Here is a 20,351-nt window from a genome sequence, read left to right on the forward strand (position 1 = left end):
CCTCAAATTAAGCTCTGTTGGTTATTTTTGGGGAGTTAAAACCAGTACTGTCAGGTTTTTTTAGAAAAAAGCAAAGTAATTTTATAAAATGGACTATTTTTAAGAACTGCCACCAGTAGATTTTAAAGGGAAACCCTGGTTTCCTGGTTATTTAACTTAATCCATTGACTTTCTTAACTGCTTATCCAATTCAGGGTTGCAGGAGAACTGCAGCCTGTCCTAGCTGCCATAGAGCAAGGGGTGGCGTACACTCTGGACAGGTCAGTGTACAGCAGGGTTAATACGAAGAGACATGCTCGCATTCACACTTGTGATCAATTTAGGATCATCAGCTAGTCTAACATGCATGTCTTTGGGCTGTGGGAGGAAGCAGGAGTTCCCGGAGAGAACCCATGCAACCATCCAACTCTGGATTCAAAGCAGTAACTGTGTGCCTGTGAGGTGTCCGTGCTCTCCACTGCATCGCCATGCCACCCTGCAGTGTCGCAAGAAAAATTATCCTTTCCATTCTACTTTGAATCCCTCCCCTTTCTAAAATCGACTCCACCTCACTCTCAATAATAACATGCTCAGGTTGACTCGGATAATAAGCTGCAGTCTGACTGTGGAGACATTGTCTGCCCAATTTTCAGACCCTAAAGGGGAAAAAACATGTTTTGTTGCTTCTGGCCACTTCTGAAGGGCTGCAGCCCAGACATAAACATCGATGTGGCCGGGCAGAGGAAGCTCTGAGGCCGCCGCTGCTGCTGCGGATGAAGGTTGGCAGCCAGACGGAGACAGTGACCAACATGTCTGCAGCGCTGTGACACTCAGGTGCAAACTCACCAAGTTTAAAACGCGCACTGGAAACAGAGTCACTTTTTTGGGGAGCTGTCATTTGTCATGCCAACGCTTGAAAAGTGAATCTGTAGCGAGCACACTGGGTGTAGGCATTTCAAACCTTTTCATATCAAAGTCTCTTCACCTCCACCCACAGCTCACCCTTTGCCAAAAGGAAAATAAAAACTGATTCGGATTATACCATGGACCCTGTTTAATTAGATTTTTTAAAAATGATCCTTTGGAAGTACATCTGAGAAGGTTGTTGTTGCTGTTAAATATAAATTGGCAGAGAATTATATAACTGTCATCTGATGCCAGCAGACTAAAGAAGAGAATAGTCCACATATTTACATATTTTGCTTAGGCAATAAGACATGCTTATATTGAATCTGGAATCCTGATATTCAACCCCTGGGCCCCCTGGGGTCTCCTGCACCCTGCTGTGATGAGATATTTATCAGCGTATGTGGGTGACCAGATAATCAGTGTATGTTTTCAAACAGGAGCTAAGCTGGTTTGCTTAGCTTTGCATAAATATTGGAAACGAGAAGCTTGATTATGTCTGTAGGTAACAAGATCCACCCACGAGCGAGGCACTTTAATTAATATGTTGCATCAAATATTACCTTTGAAAGATAAGAAGACTGTTGACCAGCTGAAAAAAGCGCAATAAGGAAATAAGCTACATGCTGGGTTAAATACACACTTAAGATTCCTTTAGACACACTTAGCAAAGCTTGAAGTCTTTGTCTTAAATCTCTAAAACAAGTCTTTGTTCTGCCATTCATCTTGATAACATCACACTGTCAAGCAGACCATTCAGAAACAGTAGGTTCATTCTGTTCTGACAGACGATACTGATAGAGCGGTTCTGTTTAAACAAAGTTGATACGAGAGAGACAACCAGTCTGTAACAGACAGGGCTGATAGACAGACACACACAGGGAGAACGAGACAGACGAGTCCTTAAGCACAGAAGCTACCGCTTCACGAGGCAGGGCGTGTAGGACAGGGAGTGCCCCGAAACACACACACACACACGCACACCAGACAAAAACAAATGTGAAAGTACAGGGTAGAAACGGTACAACAAACACTGACTGCAGTCACATGTGTGTTTACGCAGTTGAGAGAGGACGTTAGACTTTGCTGAGGTAGTAAACGGAGCGTCTGCACACTTCACTGGAAAATCAAATCAATAAAAATATTGTCGCTGCCATATCAACGACTTGTTTTTAATGTGCGCATGCATTCACGTGTCTGTGTGTGTGTTTTACTATCTATTATAATCATGAAGACACTGCAGCTCTAAGTTCTTTAAGTGGCAATAACGTGTATTTAATATTCTCTTTTTTTATTTGTGTCATCTTGTGTTGTTTTCATTTAACACAAAAGCGATTTCCACCCCGAGATTTTGCCAAAATTACAGGAAAGTCTAACAGGACAGGAAACACAAGCAGTCCGGTGGACAGACAGGTTTCCCAAGTATTTGAAAACAAAACACAGACAATGAGTGTCTGTTGTAAGCTGCCACATTTCAAAACCCGTCTTCCTGATCCAGAGTTGCTCTACTGTACTTACAGTATATTTGCTCACACACACCGTTTTCCTGAGCAATGTAAACGTATTACTGACATTTTGGGCGTGCTCACTTTCAGTTTTAGTTTGAAATAAAGCGGTTTAGGAGCTCCGTCTTCTTGTGGTTGGCCTCACTGATCACCCACCCACTCATATTTTAATACACCTGCTGGACTTGTGTGTTGTGTTCCCAGGACTAAAGTGTATCGGTGTATCATTCCCGACCGAGTTATAGTGAAAGCTATAAATATAGATGGAATAAATAAGAATTTCCTTTAACTGGAGTGTTTTTATATTTATAGGTTTTGGTATGGGTAAGCTGATGCGAGGAAACTGACTGTGATGAAGCAGAAATTTCTGTGATTCTGCAGCTCAGAAACTGAAGTAAGTAGGAGGAAGCTTTCACAACTGATGTTCAAGCAATGCTAACTAACAGGAATCTGCAGCATTTCTTGTGTCTGTTGTGGTCTTGTGATCCACATCTGTCATAACAAAGTAAACATTCACAGGTTTCATATTCCAAGAAGCTTATCTTGTGAAAGTTTCCTTTCTTCCCACATTTTTTGCTTTTTTCTGTTTCAGGAACACGCTTCTTTTTCCACAAAGTCCATAAACTGAAACTACACAGTGGCAAACACATATAAACAGTGTGAGTACTGAAGTGTGCAAACACACACTGCTATGTGGTAAATATGGGCTGATTGTTGGACGGCAGAGCAGCTCTGAGTCTTAGGCTTACTGAGATAGTTTCAGTAAGCCTGCTTGCTGACCTCAGTTCTCCTGGTTCCAGAGAAATGCACACTTCTTTGAAATCCTCCCCCACACTCATGTTTTCACACTTAATGACAGAAGCATCAACCACATTTCCCCTGAAGCCAGCACAAAGACTGGAATGGGTTGACCTTTGTAAAAACTGACTCTGGGAGACTGACAAAAGAGGGCTTCAGTACAAAAGTATAGCCACATGTGGCCGGACAGTTTCTGTGTTTCTTGATGTTCCCTGATATGCAGATACTGCTGGCCTTTGATGCTGGTCAAGTGATAATGAGGGGAATTACAGAATTTTTGGGTCACTGAAACTGGTAATGATTCAGTTACACAGACAAACAAACATGCGTAGTAAGTGCCAGCTCTTTGTAGAAACATCAGATTATTGCGACATGATGCAGCTCATAAAAAGACTCAGTCTCAATCTCTAACATCAATTTATTAGCATTGTTTTCCAGGTTGTAATTGTTGTGCCGATAACACTTTACGACACGCAGCTTTATACCCTATTTATTTCCACGTGTGTCAAGCTTATTGTGTTGTGTCACTGCACTAATCCCGTCCCGAGGGACTGAGTGAATGTCCCCAGATCAGCAGGATGGGATCCTTGACTTTGGAGAGGAGGCAGAATACTTCGGAGCACCTCTCCAAAGGAGGTCTTCTGCTCCAAAACAGCCGAGAGCAGCACTGAGCTGTGATGAGGGTAGGTCATGGGCCTTCTGCTGTGTCATTGGGTCAGTCATGCAGTTGTATTTTGGTTATATTCTGCTCATATTTGTCTTTGATTCGTCTGAAATAATGAGCAGCAACACAGAGGCAAGTCTGCACAAAGGCATCTATCTCAGAGGTGAGCTTGTATCTGCTTGTTTCTCTAAATTGATTTTAAGTGTCACAGATTTATTAAACAAGGTCCAGACAGGAAGAAGAGGGGAAATGGATCCTGGCAGCCTGGCAAAGCATTGCAAGTACTGCAGTACTGTTCAGAAAGCATACATAAAAATTAAGAAGAATGGCTTTGAGGATAACACTAACTTAAAAACAAGTCCACAAGTGATTGCATGGATTAAACAATATCACTGTTTGTTTCTTGTTTTCGTTATTTACCCATCTCCTTTGCTTCTAAGAAGATCAGACTGAGCCAGCATCAATACGAATCTAAAAATATGAGCGACCAAACAACTCCCACTTCCCACTTTACTGAGGTGACCTTTTGCACTCCTCTTTTCCACCCATAATAAGTCTTTCACTGCCTATAAATCAACCAAGCCACCTAAAATGATTGCGCCTTAGTCTTGTTTTGGCTCTGGGCAACCCATGCACCCAAATCAGTTCCATTTTATTAGATGTTAAAAATGTAGTTTATTAATCCAAAGAGCCGATATAGCTCTGAGGCAACTGTTAGACATGATCGAAATGGTGATTCGTGACGGGAGAAACTGTAGTTAACGTCCCTTAGTTTGAAATGTGAAAATTATTGTATCCTCTTGTAGGAGCAAAGCCTGTGTGAGGCTAAGATCGGGCTTGCTTAAGTACTTTGACTTTTGTTTTAACTGCCTTCTGTGCCTGTGCTGTTTTTTGTTTGCTGCTATCGCCCCCTGCTGGTCACTGTTGGTACAGAATGTACATTTGGCACTTGCAGATAACAGTGTTGTAGCTATATTATAACTATAAATGCGTTTTTAAATACTCATTCATTGGTCTGTTGAAACAGTGTATCAAATGTATAATTTTTTTGTTGAATTATTGTGTTAATTAATTTAAGCCAATATTATTATTATGAATATATTATAATAAGTAGTAGAAAATGAAAACAATAAGTCATAAATGTGTATGTATTTACTTTTTTAAATAATCAAGATGAATTAGATGAACATAGAAAACTGTGTCACGCATGCATTTTGCTTTCTTTTCAGAATAAACTTTGGTTAATGTTAAAAGTTTTAAGTTTTACAACTCTAAAATAAAATCTGCTATCTCTCATCAGCTATCAAGATGCAGCATGCAGATTACTCTGAGCTCTTCCCTTTTAAAAATGATAGAAATAACAATAATTTTCCACCTGCTTCCGGTTACAGTAATTCGAAATGATCAAACTTAAATAGATTTTTTTCTATCTCAGACAAACATGGATTTCCAAAGGTCATCGTATTCCTTTAAACATATCAAAACATAGTGTTATCCTTATTTCCTATCCCTCTCTTCCTTTTGATTTTTGAAAATAATTACAGATCATTGTTGAAAGCCAAACTTCAGAAGTTGCATGACAAAATCAGAGTGCTTTATGTACTAAACTAATTTCCAAAAACTGTGGCCACGAAGGTGCTACTAACTAGTAAGACTGAAAGTCCCACTTCAGTGACTAACTTCACTTCTGAAAGCATGCACTGCATCAAGCCTTATATTTTCAAACCATCGCAAGTTCATGTGAACCTACCAACTGTCCACCTAAGACCCTGTGAGCTCTGACCCCATGCTCACACTGCGAAAACGCTGAGGTTCACTGAACGGCACAGTGAGGAAGGACATTTTGTTTCCTCCCAAGGGAGGTTTGGGGGTGGACACAGCTTTGTTGTGACTGATAGCTGGCTGGGAGCTGCAGAGCTCCAGACTAGAGTGGGCAGCTGGGTGAAAGAGGAGAGCAGAGGGGTGACTCGAGGTGATGGGAATGGAGGAGGATGGTCGAGAAGACTTCTCTCTGGAGGACTTAGGTGGGGGAGGAAGCAGAGACACTGGAGCTCTGATTGTCTCTCCGCTCTCTCCTTTCCCTTCTTCTTCCCCAATCTGGTGCTCTTCGTTGTACTTACTCTCCACTCTACTCAGCTCTTTCCTCTCCTTGATGGCAGGTTGCTCTCCTGGCCAGTCCTGCTCAGACCCAAACTGAATCTCCAGCAAAGGCGTTCTGGCACTCTTCTCATCCCTAAAACTGCACACAGTGCTCTGTGTCTCCTGCCCGAGCCCTGATGGCAGAGACCCCGCTTTACCTATTTTACAGCTGTCCTCGTCTTCATCGTCGCTGTTGTACTGGTCAATGCCGGGCGAGTGGTGCAGTCTCTGGAGCTGTGCTGAGGTGCGTCGAAAGGCCCCTCCCATTAGGCCAGTCGGTGATGGGGCTGAGTTGAGAAGGCGGTTGAAGAGCGCCATGTTAGGATGGCGAGTTCCTGACTCCTCCAAGTTCTCAGCAATATCTTCCAGAGGCTGGAAGTGCATCTCCTCTTTAGGAATCCTGTCAAGTGAGACAGCAATTTACGTTCCATGTTCAGAGTTGTGTTTTGCGTTTTTAGCCTTCCTCTGGGGAACAGGTTTTACCATTTCTCAGCCCTAACTACGTCACAGTACTTGATTTAATTTAGGTGCATTACTTTCATTTTCACAACTGAAATTTTCCCACCATGAGGGGGGAATCCAGTTGAAGGTGTCAAAGTCACAAAGGAAGTACGCGTACAATGAGAAGGTAATGTAAAACTTACGCCATGTCAAAAGTGGACCCCTGGAACGAGGGCTTACGCAGGACGAAGAGAGTGGCTGCGGTGTAGGGTGGACGGGGATTGGAGTCATTCCAGTAACGGTCTCTCTCCATCATCGGCAAATCTCCATACATCTCATCCACAGCCATCATGGAAACCTACAGAATGAAATGCAAAGAGATGCACACATAAGAAGTATCCACAATAAGAGAAAAAGTCCAATTAAAATCAAGCAAGCACAACAGAAACATAAATTTTACCCGATGGTCGCTCTCTGCAAACATTTAAAACAGATTACAATAACTGCCACAGTGTCATTATAGCAGGCCAGAGACATGGAGGAGAAATTTAAAACACAAAACAATGAAGAAGCTGCATTTGGTAATGAGGCCACAAAGTTCCTCCCTGAGAAGTTGATTGTTTCAAGATCAGAAAAAGAGACAGCATTAAGAAACCTGGAAGTTTCTGTCTATCAGCCAGTTGGTCTCAAAGTCGTCATCATCTTCTCCAAAAGGGTTGATCAGCTGCTCAGCAACCTTCAGAACAAAACATAAAATATGAAAAAAAAACATAATAACTCTCCGTGTGTTTTTTTTTTAGAATCAAACAGGGAATAAATGTGCTGCCTAAATCTGACCTTGAGCCAGCCTGCATAAAAGAAGAACTGCAGTAGAGTGAAGATGGGCACATAGAGGTCAAGGTCATGACCTGGATAACCTTGACTGGGGTCCAGGAACTGGCGACCAATTAGACACACCAGGAAAAAACTGTACACGGCCAAAGTCACCACCTGAGGGACAGATGGATTTAGGTGGTTTTATGATTTACTTTGCAGCTTTTCTTTAACCTCTTTTTTATCATTACAACACTAGAATGATCAAAAAGAAGCACTAAAATACACTTATTTCATTTTACATTTACAACAGATTAAGTGTTTATTAAAGACAGTTTATGTGAACATCAACAAATGCAATCTGACTAATCAAACACTTGTTTAATAGCTGCATACAAATACACTGAGGCATATTCCTTAATTAAGTTATGTACTTACAAACACTAACAAAGTAAAGAAGTCTTTTTGGTTACTTATTTTTGACTGTTGCATTTTTGATCCTATATATCACGAAGCTCTAGAATGCAGCTGTAGTTATAGATGTGTTTTATTAGTTAAAATTATTACTTTTTATAAAAATCACCGTAAAAGCTAAGTACGTCCTTACTGTTTCCATTGGAAATAAGAGGATAAGTAGCAGCTAAGTGTTGCTAATCAAATGCACTTAATAAAATGATAATCAACAAGTGTGACCACCTCTGTACAAGCAGAGGTTTTAGCAGTTTGCCAGTCTGAAGCATTCAGGTAAGTGTTAACACAATGCCGCAATCATTCCAGGAGTGGACATCCCAGCAAATTCATCCCATGGTTAGAGTGTGCAGTGCTTAGACAAATTGCAAGAATTAGACTCTGAACAACATCTCAGACTCTACAGACCTCAGTTAGCGCTCAGTGTTCAAGTTCGTGGTAGTACAATTAGAAGAAGACTGAACAAGTATGGTTTGTTTGGAAGCTTCCCCTTCAGAAAGCCTCTCCTCTCTAACGAACATGGCAACATGACTTAAGCTACACCTGAAAGAAACCATAAGACTCCCAGAACAATGTCCGGTGGACATTACACACAGTACCACATTTAATGAAAACCAAGCACAGCATATTAGCATGAGCGCCTCATATCAGCTGTGAAGCACATTGGTGTTTTGGGCTTATTTTCCAGCCACAGGACGTGGGCACCTTCTAATCATTGAGTTCACCATAAACTCCCCTGTGCACCAAATGTTATAGAGTCAAATGTGAAGTCATCTATCTAAAACAACTGAAGCAATGAACATCGAAAGACTGATAAAGTCATACAGAAAATAATTACTTTGAGTTACTGCTGCTAAAAGGTCAATCTACAAGCTACTAAATCACAGGATGTACTTAGTTTTTCACGAGACTGCATAGAGTGCTGTGAAAACTTTTTATTTCAAATGAATGTACGTGACTTGTCACTAGGGACTAATTTATTATTTATATTTGAACAATTACAATTTGAGAGATGCAGTCTTTCACCTGTAAGGTTTTGTCACTTCAGCTGGAAGCAATCGCAGTCATTTCTTTGACATCGGTGAATAAAATTGAAACAGATAATATACAAAAGCCTAATGTAAAAAAAAATGTTTGTGTGAAAGAAAATCATAGTTTAATTAAAGATGTGTGATAGCAGTGCGATAATAGTGAGCACTTACCTGAGTGTAGACCAGAGGAACACTGATCATGTCATAATGAAACAGCATGCTACACTTCCCTCTGAATGCATTCAGTTCCTGTTCACACACAAATAAAGAAACTAGCTGTCTGTGTGAATGCATATCAAAACCTGCATATCCACCAAAACACAACTTTAATTCTGCTGTACCTCCAGCAGTAGTTTGAGAGTGTGATTGTCTTTGATTCTGCCCTCGCAGCGAGCCATAGCAGCCAAGTTGGTGAACCAAACACAGGGGATCCAGTACTTGTTATATGGAGAGTGGAGACCCTCAAACTTCTTTCGTTCATCTCTTGTCATGAATCCTGCATGGACCAAAACCGGACTTGTTTATTATGTAAGACTTCAGTTTAAATAACAGCAAGAAACTGGGATGAGGGGTCATAGACAATAGTCACAAAGAACTGTGTCAGAAAACAAACGTAGTCTTCTGACGCTGTTCAAATCTCTGAGAATTGTTTGTGTTTGTGAAATAACTTCACATTGCAAATCAAAGCAGGAGAGTCATCTGTTTGTGACTGGGCTAAAACACTTTGGGTCACTTCTTGACTACAGCCTGGGAAACATCTGATCACTGATACTCATCATCAGCATCATCAGCATCAGCGAGTAAATGGCTATTTTACATTAACAGCTAAGAATAGACCCACACCACTCCCATCACCATCTTCCCTCCTTCACCATCCTTCTTACCCGCCTCTACCACGTGGTCCATGGTGGGGAAACGTTTGAAGACAGCAGTGCTGACGGAGCGGAGGATGAGCAGGGCTGACAGACTGGCGTAGCGCATCATGGTGCGTCTCAGCAGACGGCCTCGCTCGTCGCTCCCCTGGAGGCCGCCTGACAGGACGCACATGAGTCTGTCAGGGAGTGGGATGCTGGTGTACTGGTTCCACCACCTGTTCACCACCAGGGTCACATAGAAACCTGCAAACAGCAGTGGACAGATGATTACTACTGTAAATCTAAGTTACAAACTGGAACTTTTAAAAAACATGAGATCATATGCTATCTTGTGAGGTCCATAAAGGGGCCTAAGGGATGTCAAGTGGTTTGAGTTTACTGTTACAGTGCTGAGAAAAAGTATTTGCCCCCTTCCTGAGTGGCTAATCCAAACCTATCCAGCCCTATGTGAAAATGTAACTCAACTCATGTTAAATCATGAATTAACTGCGATTAACCACGTTTTTGAAACACTGAGTTCAGTACCCACACCCAGGTCTGATTACCGCTAGACCTGCTAAATCAAGAAATCACATAATATAATCTACCCGACGAAGTGAAATAGGATAAAAGATCTTAAAAGAAACACATCAGGTGGTGGTCTAAAAATCTAAAGCTGAGAAACAAAGTCACTGATGTCTATTAATCTGAAAAGGATTACACAGGTTTTGGGACTCCAGTGAACCAGAGTGAGAGTCATTATCCCCAAAATGGAGAACATTTGGAATAGTGGTGAACCTTCCCAGGAGTGGCCATCCTACCAAAATTATTCCTAAAGTGCACTGACGACTCAACCAGGATCACCAAAGAGCTCAAAATGACATGTAAAGAACAACAACTTAAATAAAAAGAAAAGAAAAAACAACATCTCACAAGGAGTCAAAGGTCAAGGTGAAGAGGTTTTCAGAAGTGTTTTAAAAACAGGCAGAGAAGAGGCCTGTCTAATCTCTAAAGGCAGATTGTTCCACAGTTTTGGAGCTGCTACGGCAAAAGCACGATCTCCTCTAAGCTTACGCTCAGTCCTGAGTACATTCAGGCACAGCTGATCAGCTGACCTAAGCGAGTGAGGGTGAGTGTATAATGCTGTAGCAACTCAGAGAGATAAGATGGGTCTAGGCCATGGAGGCTTTAAATGCAAATAAAATAATTTTAAAATGAATCCTAAAAGAAATGGGCAGCCAGTGAATTAAAAAAAAAAGACTGGCAAAAAATGCCCTCAATGGAAGAGTTTCAAAGAGAAATTCTCTGCTGACCAAAAACAACACAAACGCTTTTTTCACATTTGCCAAAAAAGAAAAAAAAAACAGGACTTTTAGAAAATATTCTGTTGACTGATGAGACAAAAGTTGAACTTTTTGGAAGGTTTAATGATGTAAAACTAACAACAGTCAAACATGGTCGTCATAGTTGCCATTACTTGCGGCACCATGAATTCTGAGATCTACTAGAAAATCCTGAAGGAGAATGCTCAGCCATCAGTTCATGTCCTGAAGATCAAACACACTCAGATTATGCACCAGGACAATGATCGGAAACACAGCAGCAATTCCATCTACTCAGGTTATCTTTGTCTAATGATACAATTTGTTTGATGATCTGACAAATATCCAAAAAACTAAAAATTAGAGGCAAATACTTTTTCACAGCAATGAACATAATGTCTTGTTAAGCCTGATGGATCCCAATAGAGAACCAGTAACTTTGACTAATGACTCACAGGATGCATAAGAATAATTAGGTGATTTACATCCACAAAGTAAAACCAACGAAACATGCAAACAGTGCAAGGACAGATGAACTTCAACAAAAGCTGAGTCTGTAAACTGAAAATCCCTCATGTAGTAAATGCACTAAAGGGTTTTTAAGACCCACACAAAAATCTGCTATTATCACTGTTAAGAAATGTGTAGATCTCTTTTTAAAAACATTATTCTAATAATTGCATAATCAAACCTTCAATTAAAAACAGCGGATATGGAACTACAAACCCATGAAACAAGAGTCTCGATGTCTAGAGCTGAGGATCCCTGACCAAAAACAAAAAACATGAGCCTTGTCCTATTTAGCAAACTATTCCTATTTTCTGCATGCAAACATCAGGAGTAAATCATAAAAGTGAAAAAGATCCAGACCTGGGAGACAGCAAAAAGGTGATCATTAGCTTACCCAGTACAAAAGACATGGGGATGAGACTGGCATAGTGATTGCAGTAAATTGCCAGCTTTTCGAAATACCTTTTCTGGTCATCATACAGGAAAAATCTAAAAACAAAAGAGTAAAAGTTTTCCAGAGTTTAGTATTATGAATGGATCAAAGCACTGATAAAGCAGTCACCCTTTCTCACCTGTAAGTAATACTGATGGCGGTATACATGGCAAAGAAAGCCAGGAATTCTTTATATAACACCTTGTAGATGCTCCCTTTCCAGGCCCAGAGCAGCTTGGAGAAGCCACAGAATCGGGCGTTTGCAACTCTAGCCGTGTATGTGACCGTCATCAGTGACAGAAGAGCTACAAGTCTCCAGAATAAAAAAAAAAAAAAACAGCTGTTTGGAAGAAACAGCTAAACTCAGGTGAGCCAGAGACAATGAGAACATGATCTCACAAAAAACAGTTTTTATTTCTAGTTATTGATTGTAGTTATTTAAAAAAAGAAAAAAAAACCCATCTACTTACCTTTTGTTGTGATTTAGCTTGCTGAAATGTTCAGCGCATCCCCTGTGCGTAATTGGCACCTCTGGATAAGTGAATTCATATTTTCATTTAGTAGTACCGTCTTCCATTTGCCTTGTTCCGTGCTGTTTTTTCAATGAGCTCGGAAGCCTGTGATCAAGTGGCTCCGTTAAGTTGAAGCTCATTCGGCTGCGTGGCAGTAATCCTACGTGCCTCCTCAGTGCGTCCAGTGGTCAGTGCGCCCCGGGGTAAATCCCCAAAACGAGAAGGAGGAGCTCGTTAAGGCGACCCCCGACCGGGAGAGCGGGGCTAGGTGATGGAACACAAGCGACAGGCCGCAGCGCCGGGGCACCAGGACCGTGCAGTACAGTAGAAAATTATGCAACAATAGCAAGTGAACCATGGCAAAGTTTCGTGTTAAGTGATACGAAAGAAAATCACCCAATTTTCCAGTTACAGAATTACTGCGTGCTGCAGCTTAAATAACAAACATCTCAAGATACTCGTACCATCTTAAAGGAGCATTTTATGTCAAAGCTTCCTCCACTTTTCTTAAACTTAGTTGTACTGTAATAAGGAGATATCAGTGGAGTGGAGCTCTCCACCAGGATATAGTTTCTGAGACCTTTTTTAATGATGTCTCCAAAGTACCCAACACGACTTATCGACCACACTTTAAACTGAGACACTTCTTAGCGTTCATTGATACAATAGTCATTTTGTGTCATTTTTTCCTCCCACTTTTGCGTTCTTTTCAGTGGGAGACTTTTATGTTGCTCCTGAACTGCTTTGTTGGAAGGTTAAATGGGGCTTCATGCTCTGTCGGAGCTGATCTGCACACTGCTCAGTTTGGTGGTCTGTGCGCACGCAAGAATTTGCTTCAGTCCCCTCCAATTAAACGATTAATTCAACTGGCACGCAGATGAAAAAGAAATGACCATGAAAGACTTTCAGCTGAGGCAAGTTTGTTTTAATCAACACTGACATTATAATTTAAGGAAAATCTATAGAAAACAGATTCTTACCAACTCAAAAACTGTCCGTGACAGAGAGGGGAAATGGAGCTTTTAACTGAGAGTGCACTATCCTGTCATTTATTTATGTTTCACTTGGGAAGCACCAATCAAGGCAGCCAGGAATCTCATATTCAATCAAAAGGGAAAGGATGCTTTAAATTTCCTTCACCTCACCATTCATTTAACATTTGATTAAGTGACATTCAATATGTATTTTAATTAACAAAGCACTGAATAAGGCTACTAATATCTTTCAATAGTGTTCCCATATAGTTCTCAGTCAACAGGATGGACACAGGTTTGACAGAAACACACTGGATGAGTTTATGAGTGCTGTATAGGAACATGAACAGGGAGATCAGCAGTGCCCAACAGCTTTAGCTTCCAGCTCAAACATCACCAGTCACATCAAATAAAACTGCAACCTTCCTCCACATACCAACCAAAGCAACTACAGTGTCCTTTATGGATAGAAAACAATAAATCTGACTGATGTTCTTTATTGTCATCTAATGATCTGATAAATGGTAAAAGACACTCAAGTTTGTTTTGTTTCAGTTTGTTTTGGTTGCAATAACAAGGCTGTAACTAAAGACCACACAGGCTGTCTTCCTGTTTTTCTTAGTGTTTTCTTTTTTATTTCCCTGCCACCACCACAACCTGAATATAGAACTCTGGATGGAAAAAGTGTGATACACGAGTTTGTTTGAATTTTTAGTTGCAAATCAAATGGAAGAAGAGACACAGTCACCATGAATCACACAGAACAAACAAGTCATAAACATCAACCATCTGAAAGCTGTTTTCTCCTCAAACACACAGCACTGTCACTGGAAACACTTTGTTTTCACAACTGAGGCCGGACACTGCACGGGGTGTGGGGGAGGAGGGGACGATTTTTCAATTCTTCTGTCGAGAAAAAGTTAAATGCTTAAAGTAGGAACTGCCACAGTGGATATGAAGACAAGAGAAGGTGAAGTGAGAGTAAGGCGGCACGCATATGTACCATCTTATCTCCAAAAATAATGCAGCTTCTCTATGGGTTTACTTGTGATGCCGTGGGGGGTGGGGCACCCTTCAATGCGGGCGGGTGTCTCGCTGTAACCGTGCTGTGAAGATACTGCGTTGAGGACTGAATGGATCGTCTTGAGGCTGTTGCTGCAGGATTTGAGGCTTGCTGGGGATGGAGCTCAGAGGAGGATAACTCAGACTGCAGAGCTGTGTCTGTAGAATGGGGGGGAGAGGAGGCGGCCCTGCGAGGGGGCAGGACATCACTTGTTTGGGGGTTTGTAGGGTTCCAGAAGTTGCTTAGAGAACGTGTTGACCTTGTCGGCACCTCGAACTTCATGGGGCAGTAGAGGTAACTTGACTATGTGGAAATCCTCGTAAAGATCTTCCATCTGTTGGCAGAAGACAAACAACCAATAAAGTTGTGTGACTTTGAACTGTAAATATTGTAAATAAACTTTCCCATTTCTCCCGATTCATACCTGGTCTAAATATTTCGACTGAATTTTATGGCGGGCTTCACACATTTTACACGGCCGGTCTGCATCAGGGAAAACGAGCTGGTTGACAATGATGTTGTGCGTGTCGATGCGGCACTTGGCCAGTTCCTGAATCAGCCGCTCTGTCTCATAAAGTGACAGAAATTCAGCAATACACACACAGATGAAGGTGGTCTGCTCCTGAAGGGTGAGAGGAAGGTGCGTCACAACACACATAGATAAAAACTATTAATATGACAAGATAAAGCTCAAATCTGCTCCAAATACTGAATTCGTTATTTACATTAAATGTTTTGTCTAAACAGGTAGATGAGTTCCCATCAAAGAACAAAATCAAAAGGAATAACAAAACCTAAAGCAGTCAAGTAAAACACACTAGCTACTAGGGCTCAACAGGGGTGGAGTTACAACTTTAAAAGAAAATAATAAAAAGGTGAAACTGTTGTCGAAACTTCTTTTGTCCTAATGACAAAATAGTATAAAGAGGGCTTGATAAGAGGGATACATGCATGTGCAACAGGCCGCTGTGCACAGTGAGTCACTCCAAAAAAACTCTTTTGTATCCACACACACTATTGACACTCGAACCAGCTAAAGTTTCTTCTGTCATCAGATAAGACTTGTTACAGAGGGTGTGCATGTAGCTACCACAGCACCTCATTAGAACAGTACATGACTGAAGCGTAGTGTGAAAAGGCTTATTCATCAAGCAATTACATCTTTAATTGACAATGATGTTGCATCTGTTTCATCTGTACAATAATGCCAAAATTAGAAAGTGGTTGAAAGAAAAAAAAATGTCCAGGGATCATTATTATTTTTAGGCTAGACGACTGTAATTTTCTTTTATCGAGTTGTTCTAAAGGCTCTCTGAAAAGCTTTCAGTTGATCCCAAATGTAAGAGAACTAGAAAACACATATTTTATATACATAATAAAATCAGAGAGGAGCACCCTCCCTTAACCTGATCTCCACCAGAAGGGGGTCTTTCCGTTCTCCCCTCAATCATCAAATCAATAGTAAGCTAGTACTATATAAATCCCAAAGTTGTATAAGAATATATAAATGTGACTTACAGGGTCTTTGAACTGCTCACTAACTGAGCGAATGACTGGCAGGGTTTCTTCAAGCTTTGAGGCCAGCTGGTCTGCGTTCATGTCACCCAGACCAAGCATATTACACATCTAGAAACAGCAAAAGAGATGGACAGTGTGAGTGAAAACAAGAGAAGAGAGAAAGAGAAAACACTGGAGAAAGAAAAAGGCCAACAAAGTGCATATATTTAATCAGAAATCATGTTTTATGTGCAGAATCGTGATAATGGTTTGAACCGATCTGCTCGTCTCAGCACCCACCTGAGAGATGAAAGGGCTAATCTGGTTCTTGATCTGCATGAGGCGGCCTAGACCTCGCTCCACGATGGTGGGAAAGTTAAGCAGTCGCAGTGTGTGGCCAGTAGGGGCAGTGTCAAAGACCACCACTGAGAAGTTCATTCCCTTCACTAATCTGAGATACAGGCAAACAACAGTGGTAAGGATAACACTCACTAACTGTCCTTAAAACTTCAGACATGCTGCGAGAAAACTCAAATGCAAAACTACCTCATGACCTCTGCATAGCTCATAGCCTCATCGATGCCGGGGAAGGCGCTCATCGCTTCCTGCATCATCTTCTTGCCCATGCTGAGCATGTTGTCCTCCTCAAAGAACTCATCAGGCAGCTCTGCCACACCCAGGCTCGGGTCAATCTCCTGTATACACAATACATGCCCAAATCAAATAGATTGCAAATGTTTTTATGCCCTCCAGTGATTGAGTTTGTTACACAATGGTTCTTGTGAGACTCACATGTGGAACTGGCTAGCCTCATGACTCTGAAAAGATGGTGATCTCATGGACTAAATTTTATTTTCCAAAAACAGAATGAACAAACCCTCTGTGCTTTGTAAACTCTGTCTAAACGTTAGTCTTTAATATGACGCACAGATGAAAACGTGGAGAAGAAAATCCTTGTACTGTGGATGCTTGCTCATTGTCGTTTCATAGACTTCATCAGTGTTAATAATATTATTAATAACATGCATCTCAGAAAAAATATATTTGCAAACATTTGAGTTCAATTTTTAATCTCATCAAGCAGCAGCTCACACTTGTAACATTTAATAGCTGTTAGGTGTACACATATACTCACCATTGCAAAGAGGTTGTCATAGCCCTTAACCTTAGTGGGTACCTTTGAGAACTTCTGGTCAAAAGCATCAGAAATGTTATGGGCAGGATCTGTGGAAATGATGAGCACACTCTCCCGAACAGCAGCCAGCTGGACAGCCAAACTACAGCTGTCAGAAGGACGTGGAAAGGGGACAGGTTTGTGTTTAAAGAGCCTGTTAAGAGTATTTTGTGCCCAATGTAAACATGTAAGAAATGCTGTGCAACTGACCAACAATGAGATCCGCAATGTTTTGAATTCTTAATCCTTCATGTGCATGCATGCCGTGTAAAGCACAAAGTAAAAATCGAATCCATTTCCACTTTGTGAACATTACCTTCCCCCAGTTACTTTGATGAACGCAACTTTCGCATGCAATTATATCCCAACTGAAACACAGTAGATACGGTAACTTAAGGGATAGCACATGCGACAGTGGTCTATCTATCTATGCGCAATGTTATCGTGGCTGCTCTGGTGTGATGTACATATTTCTTTGAGACATTAATTAGATTTTTGTTGGTTATCTTGTTTGAAATAAGTCCACGTTCATTTGGAATCGCATTTATTCATATTTTTTTCTTCTTGTTATTAATAAAGATATGATAATACGGGCTTGACAGCCTAACTCTGGAGTCTCCTTTAACTCTGGGTGAAGTAAAAGAACAGATAATATTAGCAGCAGGTTATTGATGATGGCTTATACGGTGATTACTGAAGGTGTTGAGAAAGTCGTGAATCCATGTGTCAGCTGCTAACGTTAGCTGCTGACTGCGCTTCACAGCTACCAAACTGACCGGCGAAAGGACTCCTTACTCAAATCTAAAACATAACAGTCACTTTTTTTTTATGCTAGCGCGTCTTTAGGTAGAAATTTAACACCAGTCTAATCTCGTCGTGGGAAAATTACCCACGCAATTCATTTTCGGACAATGATCCGCGTCAACTTATGGTAACGGCTAATGCTAGCCAGCCGCTTAAGCCGAGTCAGTATCCGGAGGCAATTTAGCATTTTAATCAACTTACCTACATGTCGTTTTACCAACGCCACCCTTCCCACCCACAAATATCCATTTCAAAGATTTCTGCTCGATGATATTCTTCAGAGTTGGTTCTAACGGCTCCACATCGGGCGCATCTTCAAATTCGTCTTCCACCAAAGCTGCCATCTTGTATGTGTACAGTCAGCGACGTACAGCTCAGGAGTTACGCAAAGACGTGTCCACAGTTGATGCATTCACTGCTCCTCGGAGTTTTGACCACGCAAGGTTTCACACTGCCGCAGGGTTGTACGACATTTGGTAGTTTTAATCATACTGAAGACACTATTAATTTTTGACAGAAGAAGACAAGGAATCACATAGGTTCTGACAATTATATTTTATTCATATTATATTCATGCGCATGTGTACGTTAGAATAGTTTGCAAGGAAGTCATCTAGAAAGGTTTATGTAGATTTTTATTATTTAGAATGATTAGTATATATCTTCAATTAATACTGTCAAATATGATCAATCAAGCAAACACAACAGTGAGTTACCAAAAACACTTTCATTTTTAATGTTCTCTGTAAACAAAAAAAAAATGTTTAATACTGTTTGAATATGAAACTGCAAAAATAGAGTGAAAAAGAAAAATTGGAAGAAACATGCACAATCCACAAATTTCCCATAAACATGAATGTAGCACGAACTACACAAAACTCAGCGCCTTAGAAATTGCAGTTTACTGACGTAAAATATTTACTTAAATATTTATTAAGCCAGTTTGTAATAAAAATGTTGAAAGTTTAGAGCAGAGAAAATGAAAGAGCAGGTAGCGGCATCGTCTTAGTAATTAAAAGTAGCCATGTTTGATCATTTCAACTATAACACTGAAAATCAACAAAATAATAAAAAAAACACAGTGTGCACAGAAAAAAGCCGGTCTGCAGTGATAAAAACATTCATTTACATGAACACGTGCATGCAGTCACCACAGGATAAGGCACTTGTCTCCATAAACATCTTTTCCTTGCTTCACCTGTCCCCATCTGAGCACTGCCATCAGAGTTTTCACCTCTCAATTTTCTGGAGCGATCATCTCCATCTCTGATTTCAATGCAGTGCCAAGCCAGAATCTTTATGTGTGTTGTTTGAGCTCGCACGCAGTTCATCCCACTGGGAAAGGAACAACTTTGCCCTCCATCTGGCCCTTCACAGTCAGTCTGCCGCAGCCACCGTGGCCAGAAGGTTGGGCCCAGATCGACCCACTGGTGCTGTAATTTGCATGTTGCTGAGCGCACCAGCCATCCTCTGACTGAATTGGCAGCATCTGATGGCAGAGAACTGAGGTCCAGTTCTGCAGCCTCCTTCTCTAGTTTCTGCTGATGTTTTGCTGAAGCCTTTCTCAGTTCTGGAGACACATGCAGGTTAAATTTCTCTTTGAAGGCGGTAAGGGTGGGCTGACTTCCTTTGGGGGACTCAGAAGGGTGATCTACGGACATCCAAAACGGGTCAAACGAGGATCCCAGAAGACGCAGGAGGCGAGAAGGCCGGCGATGTCTGACTTTGGGCATGTAGTGGTAGTCGTCAGCATTTGTGATGAGGGTGTATGGACGGATTGGCTGTGAGAAGGATGGGAGACTGGCTCCCAGCTGAAGAAATGGTGAATCCCAGCCTGTGCCATCCTGGTCTTGAGCAACAGTCACATTTGGATGCTGATTTTGAGTTGAAATGTTGGAAATAAAGGCCAGAGATGCATCCAGGAGAAAAGATAGGAAAATCCAGCAGAGACAACTGTCAAACTGCCCACACATGGTCTTCAGATCTGGACTGTAGCTCAAAGAATGAAAAATTGCTCTTTTAGCTTTTCCCTTCAGTCCTTTAGTTATGCTTTCAGTTGGTGCTAGGTGCTTCAGGGACTCTGTGTACCCAACACCAGACATCCTTGGGCTCTTAAACAACAACATACTGAATTCAGTGTCTTATCACACAAGCAGCACTCTATTGAGTATGGCACACTTGAGTTCCCAAGACTCTGATATTTTGACTAACTTACAATCTGAATATAAGACAACTATGCTGAAATTTGGTTTAATGCAAGGTGTCACGTACCAAAATTTCCACCCTTCACACTTTTGCAAAGTGCCAACTTAAAATGGGTCATCAATGAAATATTCATTGGATAAAGTTGGTGTGTAAATCACTGGACTAAGGAGTAAAGTATTTTAAAAAGAGACCACATGAAAAATGTTCATGGGGCAAATGCCCCATTTATTTTCATCTACACAAAATCAGCATTATGGAT

The 20,351-nt window shown here is 41.1% G+C and overlaps 3 protein-coding genes across 4 annotated transcripts; all 3 read right to left on the minus strand.

Moving 5' to 3' along the window:
- Positions 1 to 5,192: 5,192 nt before the first annotated feature.
- Positions 5,193 to 12,154, minus strand: best2 (bestrophin 2). The gene is made up of 9 exons (XM_006790602.2): positions 12,003 to 12,154; positions 11,825 to 11,919; positions 9,629 to 9,862; positions 9,086 to 9,240; positions 8,916 to 8,993; positions 7,270 to 7,422; positions 7,088 to 7,168; positions 6,636 to 6,790; positions 5,193 to 6,391 (listed from the first exon to the last, which is right to left on the minus strand). The coding sequence occupies exons 1-9, from the start codon at positions 12,152 to 12,154 to the stop codon at positions 5,614 to 5,616; spliced, it is 1,881 nt and encodes a 626-aa protein (XP_006790665.2). The 3' UTR covers positions 5,193 to 5,613.
- A 1,131-nt stretch (positions 12,155 to 13,285) lies between these two features.
- get3 (guided entry of tail-anchored proteins factor 3, ATPase) lies at positions 13,286 to 18,253 on the minus strand. 2 transcript variants are annotated; one of them, XR_436878.3, is made up of 8 exons: positions 18,089 to 18,253; positions 17,045 to 17,192; positions 16,456 to 16,604; positions 16,210 to 16,360; positions 15,931 to 16,038; positions 14,837 to 15,034; positions 14,395 to 14,746; positions 13,286 to 14,255 (listed from the first exon to the last, which is right to left on the minus strand). XR_436878.3 is itself a non-coding variant. In XM_006790601.3 (7 exons), exons 1-7 carry the CDS (start codon positions 18,229 to 18,231, stop codon positions 14,618 to 14,620), a joined length of 1,026 nt encoding a protein of 341 aa, XP_006790664.1. In that variant the 5' UTR covers positions 18,232 to 18,253; the 3' UTR covers positions 13,286 to 14,617. The 2 variants fall into 2 exon arrangements, 1 of the variants encoding a protein (XP_006790664.1); XM_006790601.3 differs by having other exon boundaries at positions 13,286 to 14,746.
- A 755-nt stretch (positions 18,254 to 19,008) lies between these two features.
- On the minus strand, positions 19,009 to 20,013 carry LOC102791421 (noggin-2-like). The gene has a single exon (XM_006790855.2). The coding sequence runs from the start codon at positions 20,011 to 20,013 to the stop codon at positions 19,009 to 19,011; it is 1,005 nt and encodes a 334-aa protein (XP_006790918.2).
- Between the last annotated feature and the right edge of the window lie 338 nt (positions 20,014 to 20,351).

The sequence above is a fragment of the Neolamprologus brichardi genome, chromosome 6, assembly GCF_056152115.1.
Source record: "Neolamprologus brichardi isolate AB-2024 chromosome 6, ASM5615211v1, whole genome shotgun sequence".
Classification (NCBI taxonomy): Eukaryota; Metazoa; Chordata; class Actinopteri; order Cichliformes; family Cichlidae; genus Neolamprologus; species Neolamprologus brichardi.